The sequence below is a fragment of the Melospiza georgiana genome, chromosome 11 (genome assembly GCF_028018845.1).
Source record: "Melospiza georgiana isolate bMelGeo1 chromosome 11, bMelGeo1.pri, whole genome shotgun sequence".
Taxonomy (NCBI): domain Eukaryota; kingdom Metazoa; phylum Chordata; class Aves; order Passeriformes; family Passerellidae; genus Melospiza; species Melospiza georgiana.
In genome coordinates, this window is record NC_080440.1 from 4,817,179 (window position 1) to 4,830,508 (window position 13,330).

At 38.5% G+C, this 13,330-nt stretch overlaps 1 protein-coding gene across 4 annotated transcripts; it reads left to right on the forward strand.

Moving 5' to 3' along the window:
- The first annotated feature begins 398 nt into the window (after positions 1–398).
- Positions 399–13,137, forward strand: UBA3 (ubiquitin like modifier activating enzyme 3). 4 transcript variants are annotated; one of them, XM_058032145.1, is made up of 18 exons: positions 399–442; positions 560–601; positions 3,311–3,431; positions 4,388–4,468; positions 5,999–6,081; positions 6,633–6,713; positions 7,317–7,360; positions 7,649–7,713; positions 8,528–8,683; positions 8,802–8,904; positions 9,354–9,467; positions 10,263–10,316; positions 10,742–10,778; positions 10,870–10,951; positions 11,453–11,553; positions 11,698–11,761; positions 11,858–11,912; positions 12,364–13,137. In XM_058032145.1, the coding sequence occupies exons 1-18, from the start codon at positions 423–425 to the stop codon at positions 12,450–12,452; spliced, it is 1,392 nt and encodes a 463-aa protein (XP_057888128.1). In that variant the 5' UTR covers positions 399–422; the 3' UTR covers positions 12,453–13,137. The 4 variants fall into 4 exon arrangements, with proteins under 4 accessions (XP_057888128.1, XP_057888125.1, XP_057888124.1 ...); XM_058032142.1 differs by having other exon boundaries at positions 403–453; XM_058032143.1 differs by having other exon boundaries at positions 415–432.
- Positions 13,138–13,330: the final 193 nt, after the last annotated feature.

Genomic DNA, 13,330 nt, shown 5'->3' on the forward strand with positions numbered 1-13,330 from the left:
AGGGTGGTGAGGCCGTGGCACAGGTTACCCATATAAGCTGTGGCTGTTCCATCCCTGGAAGAGTTCAAGGCCAGGTTGGACAAGGCTTGGAGCAACCTGGGGTAGCGGAAGGTGTCCCTGCCATGGCAGGGGTGAAACTGGATGGGCTTTGAGGTCCCTTTGAAGCCAAAACATTGGACTCTGTGACCATCAGAGAGGCGGGCGCAGGAAGATCTCTCGGGTGCGGGCAGGCAGGACGGGAGGGAGCCTCTGTCAGGGATCGGGGGTGTCCCCGCCGTGTGTCCGTGCCGGTTATCGCCCTGTCGCCACTGCCGCCACTATCGGCACCGCCGCCGCTACCGCCGCTGCACGGGCCGCGCTGAGCCCGCCGGGCCCAGGCCCGCCCCGCCGCTCGCGGGGCACTGTGGGAAGCAGAGGGAACTATGGCGGATGGTGAGGAACCGTAAGTGCCCTGTATGTGCGTGCTCGGCCGGCCCTGCCCCGGGCCCGGGGTCCCCTCTCCCTCCTCCCCGGTCTCTGTAGCGCGATACTGACCCTTCTTTTATTCTCTCTCTTTTAGGGAGAAGAAAAGAAGGAGGCTAGAGGAGCTGCTGGCGGATGGGTTAGTGCGGGGCTGCGGGCGAGCGGGGCAGGGGCAGCGCTTGCTGGGGCGGGGGTAGGTGAGGGCGAGCCGCAGCCCCGCAGGAGCTGAGGGCTGGGAGGAGGCTGCGGGGCCCGCGGGGGAGGAGGGAGCCCCGGGAGAGCTGCCGTAGGTGGGGCAGGGCCCTTGAGCAGCCCGGGCTGGGGGAGAGGAGCGGGGCGGGAGTGGCGGGCTCGCAGCTTGGCATGGTGTGCTGAAGAGCTTGGTGAGGAGAGGGGAAAAGCTGCCTGGCCGGTCAGGGACCTGGGAGGGCCTCTAGGCTAGAAGCAGGTGACTTAAGCTTTTGGCTGAAAATTAAAAATCCAGACTGCAGAACGGTTGTCTCTGCGCATTAAAACTCTTAAAAAATCTACGCACCTGCCTTAAAGGCTGTGAAAATTGAGAAATCTTGAACATCATCTGCTTCCATCCCTTACTGTTCCATTCCATTGTGTACCCTGGGTCAGCAGGCAGGCCTGCCCGGGCTCTGGCAGTGCATGTGTGTGGGGATGGGGCCGCAGCATCCCGGGGCATGTGGGGCGGGAGGGCTGCATGCCGAGTCCCCAAAAGCATGGAGCTTTGGAGATGGGAGGGTGGCAGGGAAAAAAGTCTGAGCTTAAAGCGATAAAAGGACTGTGGCGCTCTGATGTTTCGAACAAAATTTAAAATTAAAATAACTCAATGAAATAAATAAGAATGTTGTTGAGCTCTTATACCTGGTCGTGCTGTAACAGCGCAACAAATAAACACTGAGAAAATTGTCTGTGAAATAAAACATAAAATATCAGGTTGAGTTACAGATGTTTTTCAGATCTCCACAATGTCCAACCCTCTAAAAAACCAGCTGTAGTCTAATTGTAAAAGTGAAACTAGATCTTAGCATTTTTATCAATTAGGAAAGAAAGTATACATCTAAACAGAAATACACATCTAAACAGAAAAGGATTGCTGCTGTTTAGTAGCTGTTTATAGGGACTATATAAAAGAATTTAAAAAATTGTTCTTAATGTCACCAAACACATCTTCTACACTCATTTCCGGAAATGCAAAAAACTATAATATCAATAGAAGCAGTTTTTGTGATGTCTGTTGACCCATTTTAAGTGCTCAATGCACCTCCTGAAATCTGTTGTATAGCAGATGAGGAGTTCTGCAGAGGGGGTGTTTTGTTTATTTACACCATTTCCCATTATGTGAAATATGTATATTTTCACATTATTGTGAAAACTAGAGGAGATACGAAAGTGCATCTGAGATCAAAAGACCCTTATGAATTCAAGTAATTTTTGTAGGTTTTATTTAACTGCTCGTGTAGTGAGTAACTTTCCTCAACTGTTAATGAGGAAAGTTCAGTCTGCAATCAAATTATCATAGAATCCTGGAATGGTTTGGCTTGGAAGGGACCTTAAAGATCATTTTGTTCCAACCCACTGCCATGGGCAGAGACATCACAGGTGAATTATAATTTATTAATTGCTGCAGTTTAAGGAAGTTTTTCCCTGTTACTGAAAATCTTTTGCAAAATCCATTGCCTCTAAGTTCACTTACTTTGGCATACTGTGTTGTCCGAGTTCTGAATTCTGTGAAGATAAAGGAACTCACTCCAGATGTTTTTACCACATTTACCTTTGATTTTGAGATGAGTTATGAAAAAGTTATAATAAATTCTAAACATTACCCAAGAGTTATTAGACAAGTGCTTTTCATAGTGCTTCATAGGAGACAGCTGGTGGAGAAAGATAGGAGAAAACACTTTATCAGTGGTGACACATCCTTTGTTACTCAAGATTGGCTCTTTTATAACAAGCTTAATTTTATATTAACATAGAACATAATCCTATTTATTGAGTTTCACTTCCCTATTTATTTAATAGGGAAGTAGGTGTTGATCTTATAGTAGAACAATACTTGAGAGCTGATTTTGAACTATTCCTGTAAGTCTCTTAAAATTTCAAATCTATACTTCTGTACTATTAAAAGTGACCTGCAAAAGGAGAAAAGGGTATTGGAGTATTTGATGTAAAATTCTGCCTTGAAAATTTAAAGGAAGATAACTGCAAACATTCCTTTTTTTTTCAAGTGAGATTGTTACTGCAGACAGGCTTGAGGATACCTGAAAAATGGGGCATTTCTAATGCCATGGTACCACCTGAGGGTGAAGAACATTCAAGATTCATGTCTTTAAAAAAATATTTGTCTAAATAAACTACCCTGAAGATTCAGAGGATGATGTTGGGGCACGTTACTGTAATTTATTCAGAGCCTCACAACTGCAGTTACAGACTGATAAGTCTGTAAAAAAAATTACAAAAATACAAGACTTCACTGATGAAAAAACAATCACCCTCGAAATTGAAAGGAACAAGCTCTTTATGTGTGCCCTCTTCAAATTGGAGGGAATTCAAAGTAATAAAACTGGCCCTTTTTAAACTGCAGGTCAACTTTTACTAGTAACAGTTAAATCAGTGGGTTTATTGAAATGCCTGGCTTGTTTTTCCCCTCTGCAAATTTATATTATTGCTTTCTAGTTCCCCAAATGAAACCCACTCGTGCAAATGCTCTTACAGGCATAAAGACTATGCAGATGCATCTGTACAAATGATCAATAATTGAGGCGTTGTTTGCATAGCAAGTTGGAGGTGTGGCTTTTGCTGTGTGATGTTGCAGCTGAATTTACTGTGTTCTGTGCAGAATGGCTGTTGATGGTGGGTGTGGGGACTCTGCAGACTGGGAAGGTCGCTGGAACCATGTAAAGAAGTTCCTCGAGCGATCTGGACCATTCACACATCCCGATTTCGAGCCAGGCACTCAAGTGAGAAAGACTTCATTTCAATCAAGTATCTGTAGAGTGTGTTGCAAATTAACGTGAACAGGTTCATTAATTGACCACCAGCAGTGTGTGGGTACTGAAGCTGCATGAAAAGCTTGTGTTTTAATCAATTGAACACTGTGGTCCTAGGAGATAATGTTGTATTCTTTTTATAAGTTTGTATTTTTAAGTTGTACACTGTCAACTTCAAGCTTGCTGTTATCATATATAAATATATAGCAATGTATGAATTATGCTGGTTTTGAGTTTCACATGAAAAATAGCAGCATTTGAATCTCCATTTTTAAGTAATTTGATACAGTGAGGAATCTAATGTACTTAAAAAGGAAATTAGAGTTAATATGAATACTTTGAGAACTGGATAAGGTGTGTAGTAGGGTAGACTTTTAAATACTTATTCTGCTTTTCTTTTTTTGTTGTACATTTTGTTTCAGAGCTTTTGGTTGAAAGTATTTCCTGTTCCCTTTTTAATGTATTGTTCCATTATTTGCTAGTTGGAGACTGGGGTGAAGTAGAGCAGTTCACAGAAAGCAGTTATATATTTAACATTTTCAATTCTTTCTGTCCAGCAATGTTGTCTGTTTAGATTTATTTTATATAATATATATGTGAAATATCTGAGGAAGGAAAGCATTATCACCTTAAACTAAATAATAATAAGAGTGGACCTTGCTTTTTTCATGGTCAAAAGAAATATAAAAGTAATATACTGATATCAGCAAAGTTCTTGGTTCTCTCTAAGTGGGGATACTGCATGAACTCGACAACTGATTAAAGTCCAAGGTGTAATTACTCCTGCAAATGCAAAGCTGCTTTATCTGTAACTCACTAGGCACTGAAAATTTACAGTAACATGTTTGTAAGGGTTATGAAGGGTTTGTAAGGGTTATGAAATAAAGCACAAATTGTATTAATTTTTTGTTTTATGTCTTCTGCAGGCCCTTGACTTTTTGTTGAGCACATGTAAAGTGCTAGTTATTGGAGCAGGAGGGTTAGGATGTGAACTCCTGAAAAACCTGGTAATTATTGTGTTTTAACCCTTTTCTTCTTCGAATTATCTCTGTTTCTTATTTTCTTTGACAAAACTGTCTTTTTAATTAGCTAATTTTGCAGTTCTGGTTGTATATAGCTACTAGAATTTTGAATTTTAATCAACATGTGTAAAATACATGTTGATACAGACAATAAAGATAAAGAATGCACTGGAAAGGTGGTATTTTCATATGTTGCATGTTATTTATTCAGCTATCTCAAAGCTTGTCTTGAGGTACAACAGGCTGCTTTGTATGAAGAGTAGCCAAAAGTTCATGTGCAGCCTTATATCCAGTCTGATATTGGTGATTTTCCCTAATTACCAGATCTAGGGAAGTAAAGTCAACTAAATGAAGACAAATCATACTTATAATGCTACAAAGTGTTGTTTGAAATGCAAAAATTTAATTACCCTGTTACTGCGATTTTTATCCTTACAAGCACTCATATTTATCTCAGTGTATCAGTGTTATGAACCCATTTGAGTTTGGTAGTTTGGACTATTACTCTACTTCCCCGTGTTTCTATTTAAGAACAAGGATTTCTGTTACATGAGATAGCTTTGTTCAGAAAATGTAAAGGGAAAAGTTTCAAAGTCTTTACATTTAAAAGGTAGAGTCTTAAAGGAAAATGTAAGTCATATTTTGTATATGATTCAAATTTTTTAGAGTCACTTCAGAACATCACAGCTCATTTCTTTTCTCCAAACCCCATGTTTTACAGCTTAGATTTCCCTTGAACTGCAGTGCACGTTGTGTCTTTGTGTGTGACTGATGTTGCTACTTTACCAGATCAGATCCACAATACAGTTTTAAGGCAATTTTACTGTAAAGGTATTTCCCAGATGTAGTGATCTCCTGAATACAAATGGAATGAGGCAGAGCTTCTGTCAGAGGTTCAGTGTGTTCTTAGATAGGGAGGTGATTTTTGTGTTTGCCATATTCTTCAGCACTGAGTGCCACAAGGAATGCTGCATTGTTTACAACTGTGATGTCTGGGTCAATATGCCAGACTCACTTATGCCATTTATGTGAACATGGTTAATGTCCCAAACCCCAACAGGAATTTTTAAAAAGCCTTCTAAAGGAATTAAACTTTGTTTTTCCTACTCCTGCCAAGCATGGAAGGGCTTATGGTATTTGATTAAATTCTGTGCTTTTTCCCCCAATGGACTCTCTTGATTTACTCCAGCCATGAAGGAATACTGCAGTTTCCCCTTATAGATCAGCCTACTGTTGGCTTCCCTGTGTTAGCATTAGGTAGTCCAAAGCAATATTGCCTTCAGGAGAGCACTGTCTTTGACTTTGGACTGTGATTAATTCCATCTGTCTGATACCAGCATTGCAGCCCCACAAACCCCTTTGAACAAAGAATTACCCTGTACCTGTCTGCACTGGCAATGAGGAGCAAACACAATTGTTCCTCCAAAGGTTGCTGTTTTGGCATGTGGAGTGAATTCTGGAGCTTTGTGAGCATTTCATTTCTTGTTAAATGAAGCTGACCTTCTCTTTTCCCAGGCACTGTCTGGCTTCAGACAGATCCATGTTATTGACATGGATACTATAGATGTTTCTAACCTTAATCGACAGTTTTTGTTTCGGTGAGTGATATTTTACATTTTCCCAGTTTAACTTCTGGGTTTTTTAAAATGTACCTAAATAAAACATGTTAATATATTCATTATTTAGGTTGGACAAGAGGTCATTAAAGATTACTGGACCTTCATGCCACAGTAGTACTCAGAATTAAGAAATCATATGCAATTTTTAGTTATTTTGGGCTCTGTGGCATGAAGAAAATCAATCTGTGTTCCTTGCCATTCCAGTACAGCTAATGACTATTGGAAAAGGTGACAAGGAATAAATGCACACAGATTGAGATCTCCGATTTTTCTGGTACCTTTTTCATCCAAGTACAGTGAACAATCACTGGATTATTTTGGTGCTGATAACCATAGTTAATTCTAAGACTCTCATATCTGATGCTTTACAGAGATAGTGGAATGGTTAGGGTTGAATGCCTTAATATTATCCAATTAAATACATTGTCCTGAAGTATCAATTAGCCACTCAATTTGGTATTGCAATGTATATAGATTGGAGAGACAAAATGTGCTAAAATCAAGCTTTTGGATTGCTTGGGTTTTCCCAGAGCGAAGGATGTGGGGCGGCCGAAAGCAGAAGTGGCAGCAGAATTCCTGAACAGCCGCATTCCCAACTGTGCTGTGGTTCCGTATCCTTTCACAGAGAGGCCTGAAGGCTTCTGTACCCTAGAAAACTCTGTGGGAGGTAAGAGTATCTGAAGTATTTTGCTGCCATCCTGTTTCTCATACAATAAAGGACACATTCATTCAGCTGGTGAGTTGAGAATTCTTTCTCCGTGCTGTTTAACATACAGGGAATCTGCATGGGAAAGGCTCAGAAATTATTTTGTATTTTTCCACTGAGTCTTTTTATTCAAGTGCAATATTGTAATTTTCACTGAGATACTGGAATTATTCACCAGAGAGTTATGATTAAGCACTGGTAGGAGGCAATAGTTTATAAACACAGAGCAGCACTTACTGATAAAGGACTTTGTGAGAGCACATATTTTGAGCTTCCTAAATATTTCACCTGCTGAACTTTGCTGTTTAGGACTACTCCATTGTGCCCTTTGCTAGTTTTGTGAGATGTTACAGCTTCAGCTGTGGGAGTTTAATCTCATCACATAGTTTTTTAGAAGGTGTTGTGTAGAATTACAGTGATAAATTAGATAATATTTTGGCTTTAGGTTAGCAAGTAGAAAACAATAAACTTAACTATGAATATATTCCTTTACTGGGCTTGCATTCAGGTATTTTAAAAAGATTCAAGACATGGATGAAAGCTTCTATCGACGTAAGTGGCATTTGTTTTCCTGACAAACACCCACAGGTGCTTTGGGGGCCCTTGCAGATGTTGCTGGTCACTGCTTTTCCTGGTACTTTGCTGCTAATTATTTTAGTCTTCCACAGTATGTTGGAAGTAGAAGTAACATATAGAAAAAATTTGAATACACCTGTGATACAGGCAGTGTGGGGGAGATAGCTAAGCTACTGTCACTGTCCCTTTTATGGACAGAATACTTTGCTTGTCTCAGGAAGCCTGCATTAGTGTAGATTTTGAATAATGTTTTTTTCTCCCCAGAGTTTCATATTATTGTTTGTGGGCTGGACTCTATAATTGCAAGAAGATGGATAAATGGCATGCTGGTAAAGTTTTCAGTCTTCTTAATGCCTGATTATTGAGTTTAGATGACTAAAATTAAACATACTTGTCTAGAATGTGTCATGAAAATGAATGAGGGCTGTTGAAACTCACAGCTTTCTGTATACCTGTTTTCTTTCTGTGAGCAGGATGAATTGCAGGCTCTCTTACCTGCCCTTTTCTTGAGAGTATTAGCCAACATCTGTGCAGTGCCTTGCAGGGAAAAAGTCATAATTAGGTTACATTGCTTGTGGCCTTCTGCAGTCAGCTTTGAAGATCAAGACAGAAAGCTCTAGAGCTGCTCTGGATGCTCCCACTGTGAATTTTTTCTTCACTACCCAAACAGTATTTATTATGCTGCAACTTGTAAATGCCATTATTTGGAGCTGCACTGTTACAGAATACAGTGACCAGAAAATTGGTAATTTTATAATTGTGAATTTGTTTGTCAAACAGTGATCTGGAGTATCTACCTGTATTAAAAAGAAAAAAGACAAAAGCAAAACAACAGGTCACGAATCAAACCTTCAACCAAACCTTCAGCCATTTGTTCTGATGAACTATAAGAACATCTATAGCAAATAATAGCATTTATCAGGGGAGTAAGGGGAGGAGGTAGAGGGTAAAGGTGATTGATAAAGTCTTGTGCACTGACAAATAAGTAGTGTTTTATATACCCTTAAAATAAACTGCACATTAAGCATTCAATAGTTGGGTGTACCTTTAAGAATAAAATGGTAGGATTTTTTTTTCTTCCTGCAACTTGTTTAAAAACCCAAACCAAACAAAAACCAACCCCCCACCCCCTTTATTTGTTAGATGTCATTTTTGCATTATGAAGATGGTGTCCTGGATCCAAGTTCCATCATCCCCCTGATAGATGGAGGGACAGAAGGTTTCAAAGGCAATGTCCGTGTGATCATTCCTGGGATGACAGCGTGTGTTGAATGCACACTTGCACTTTACCCACCACAGGTAACTCCCCCAGTGAAATTGCCATCTCTTCATATTCCTCTTCCTTGCTGGCTTCTTTTCTTAGTACTACACCTAATGTATCTTGGTTTCTTCTGGTTTTCCTCCCCTGCCCACCCAGGTCAATTTTCCCATGTGCACCATAGCATCCATGCCCAGACTGCCAGAGCATTGCATTGAGTATGTCAGGATATTGCAGTGGCCAAAGGAACAGCCTTTTGGAGGTAATTAATGTATTGTAATGGTGCTAAATGAACATTTCTCCTTTTAATTAACTTGAGTTGGGTGTATGCTTTTAATAAAACAGTCCTGACTCTTAACCTTGTGTGGTTCATTGTCATATTGAATCTAAGCCTCCTCTGAGCTGGAGATGGATTTTCTCTTCTTGAATTCATTCTCCAGTTCCATATTTGCTCTTGTTTCTCACACTGCACAGTGTCTTTCCTGAATTGAAATGTAACCTGTAACAGCTCTGTAAATTGTGCAGTGATTATAGTTTGTGTTAAAACTAAAGATGTTTGTACAAATAATACTATGGTTATTTAAAATGTCAAGTTTCTATAGCTTCATGGGGTATTCATTATAAATTTAAACAAGGATTTTTTTAGACCAAAAGAATGCTGTGTTTCAGAACTTTTATAATTGCAATTTATCTCTAAATTCTTTACTGTAGAAGGTGTTGCATTGGATGGAGATGACCCTGAACATATACAGTGGATTTACCAGAAGTCTTTAGAAAGAGCATCACAATTTAACATTAAAGGTGTTACCTACAGACTCACCCAAGGTAAGGGGATGGCATTTCACCAAGTTGTGGCATTTGCACCTGGGCTGGATTGGCATTCTTTGTATTTGTTATGACTAAGCTGGCAGCTGTGCAGGGATAATTCTCCTCACCCTTAAAACAGAAACAAGCAGCTTGTTTCCTGTGCCAGCACAAATATTTTTATGACAAATCAGATGTTCAGGCATTCATGATGAATCAGAGGAACCTATCTGGGATAAAGCTGAACATTCTTTTTGCTATTTTATTTTTAACTTGGAGCAGCTCCACAGTTTACATTACATGGTGACCACTCTTGCTGGTTCAAAGACTAAAAACAAAGGGACTTGATTGTCTTTTTTAGCAACATTTTGTGCCAGTTCAGGCTGGTTAAGTCTATGGCATCTGTTCCTCTCTGCTGTCCCTGTTCACAGGCAACTGCAGTATGCTGACACTCATTTCATCAGCATTTCAAACACTAACCAAATAAAAATCTCCACTGTCTTTCCTTTGTGCATTTCCCAGTTTAACAGGAAAAGAACAGTTTTAATTTTCCCTGCTAAACAGAGAACACTTGCTTTCAGAGTTTGTTCAGTAGTTCTCTTTGTTTGATACCTGCTTTTTTCAATGTGCTTGATCCATTGCTAATATAAAAAAGTGCCCAAGTACTGCAGCAGCATCCCATTATACATGTTTGTTACAGAAATTCCTGGACACTTCAAAGTACTTTTGGAATCACCCTTTGAAATTATTCTGTTTAAATTAGTCTCTCAATAGAGTTTCTTAGAAAACCCAGAGCTGTATGTTTTGTTTTTACAGGGGTGATTAAACGAATTATTCCAGCAGTAGCTTCTACAAATGCAGTAATTGCAGGTATGCTGTAAGAACTCATTTCACTTCTACTTTACTGACTTGAGAATTTTGTGGGACAAAAATTTGGAATTGAGAATCTGGAGAGGATAATAGTAAATTTTAAATGTGTCTGGTTTTATTCTTACAGACATATTTCTGTTTTCCATAGAGAAACTGTAAGTGACTGAATAAATGTCACTATGGGAGAGAGCAAAAGCATTTAAGGCTGGGGAAAAAAATTGAAAAACACAGTACATAGGCTTGACATGTCTCAGATTAGTGCCAAATCTATGGTGTTAATGCACAGAACTACCAGCTGCCTTCAGATGTTTATTTTTCTCTTTATAGATTGTTATACTTGATTGTTTCTGTCACTTTTTGTCCAGCTGTGTGGTATCTGCATGTCTGGTAGAGCTAGGTGAAGAAATTCTTTTTTCTCATTGCAGCTGTTTGCGCCACGGAGGTTTTTAAGATAGCCACAAGGTATTTAATTTCTTATTAATTAATTAATTAATTACAGACATGATTTCCAGCAGAATGCCATGAATCCACACTGACATATTTGTCATTACAGTGCATATGTTCCTCTTAACAACTACTTGGTGTTCAATGATGTGGATGGATTATATACATACAGCTTTGAAGCTGAAAGAAAGGTTAGTGCCATTAAAGGCTTGAAGGAATTTTTCCTTGATTTGTTTTTATGCACTTTGTGTGTATTTCTGAACCTCAGTATTGAATCAGTTGGCCCCTAGCACTGAATAATAATATTTCTGAAGTTTTAACAATGGAAACTACAGTGTTACTGGTCTGCTATTTCTGCAAAGTAGAGCTACAAAATAAGATTTTCAAACCTAAGATGACTCATGGGCAGATGATCTAAAAAAGAGGTTATGGCAAAAATTGATCTGAAAGTTTGTAATATTGGATTTAATGTCAGATTAAATTTGTCATTCATAAATACTTAGGTGCTGTTGGGAGCCAGTCAGTGACAGACTTCAGAAGGAAATGGGTTTGGTCATTAATATTTACAACTATTAATATTGCTACAGCTAAAATTTCAAAAAAACACAACACAAACATTTTATAGACCTTACTAGCAGCATTTCTAAAATCATCTTTAACATGATGTGTATTCTTGTACTGTTTTGTGGTAGGAGAACTGTCCAGCCTGCAGCCAGCTTCCCCAAAACATAGAGATTTCCCCATCAGCTAAATTGCAGGAGATCCTGGATTACTTAACAAATAATGCTTCATTGTAAGTTGCAACCATTCTGAGTAATTTGATAATTTGTTGATTTATTGCTTATAAAAGGTAATTTTAAAATGTGTTTTTTAACCTGATTCCTTGGTTTTGTTTTGTTCTGTTCTGTTTGTTTGTTTTTAAATGTTTTATATATAGGCAGATGAAATCTCCTGCAATCACAGCAACTATGTATGGGGGAAATAAAACGCTTTATTTACAGGTAATCTGAACATACATCATTTACTTCAATAGTCTGAATTTACTTAGATTTACTGAATTTGAAAAAAAAATTGGCTTTTTTTTATTTTGTTTGCAGACAGTAGCTTCAATTGAAGAACGAACAAGGCCAAATCTTTCCAAGACACTAAAAGGTATTATGGAGCTGTCAAGTGTTGATTTTCAAGTTGAGAAAGTTAGAGAAGTTTTCAAGTTAGAGGGTCAGTTTCACCCCTCTGTGTGGATATTTAGGTTTATTTTGCATTATGCAGTAGAATTTGCTTCATTGTCTTTTTACTTTCAATACACATTGAATTTTAGTTTCACATTTCTCAGGTATATTTATTGTTTAAAGGTGAAGTGCAGGCAGATGCACAGAATTTACTTCTGTAAATTACACGCTTTCCAGTAGAGTTTAATATATATTTCTCAAGGTCTGTTTCCTGCTTAAATTAGATTAATATTAATTTAGCCAGTGAACTGTTTGCAGCTTTATTTAATCACATTTACAGTTTGTGAGGATAGCAATTCTAATTTTTTTGGGCTTCTTGAAAAGGCAAAGCACATGGTTTAATTAAATTAATTAAGCTTTTCTTTCTGTTTCAGAACTGGGGCTTGTGGATGGCCAGGAACTTGCAGTTGCTGATGTTACTACACCACAGACTATGTTGTTCAAACTTCACTTTACCACTTAATTTATTCATAAGTAAAGTGCAAATACAGCAAGAGAAGTCTGTCCCCACCTTATAAAATAAACATGCTCTGTGGGTGTTAAGGCAGCCTGAAATGTTCCTGTTAGTGCCAGCATGGTTGAAGGTTAGGAAATCTAAATGAATCACCATATTTCAGAATTGTATGTAGAAGCCAATATTTGGTGGATTATATTTGTATAAATGCTTATTCATGTACAGACCTCTGATGTATAGAAATACACTTCTCCCAGATTTTGTTGTCAAAATGTTCATGCTAATGTACTTCCAAACACATGGAACTTTAAGGTGGCCAAAAGTCTTGTTTTCAACATGTGTGCACACATATATGCAAAGAGAAGATGTTTTTAAAAGGAACCACAACAATCTGGTTATAAGTTTAGCACTCCTGAGACTTACTGAGTCACCTTAAACCAAAGGAAGCAGTAGATTAAAATGAGGATTTCCCTCTTATTTGGTATTGATTTGATCAATGTTATGGAAGGTGTTAAATATGGAAGAGATGGCTTTGTTTACAAGAAACACAAAAGGAGAAAATTATCAACTGTACATGAAAATACAGGTGTGTCTCTTCACTGTCCCCAAGCAGCCACCATGCACAGCATTGCAAAATTATGTTCAATTATCATTGGTGCTGTTAAGGTATTTATTAATAAAAAAATCAGAAAGACACCCATGTCTGTGGCGTTTCTGTGGACATTCAAGAGCATTTATAACCTCCATTAAAAATTCTGGGGCATCATTTGGCTGCTTTAGTTAGAGACTTAAGGAGTGCCAGTGAATTCTAGTCTGATGTGTTAGCTGTGTTTGAAGTTCACAATTTTTTAACAGTGAACTGCATAGTTTAAAAGGACGAGGATTAA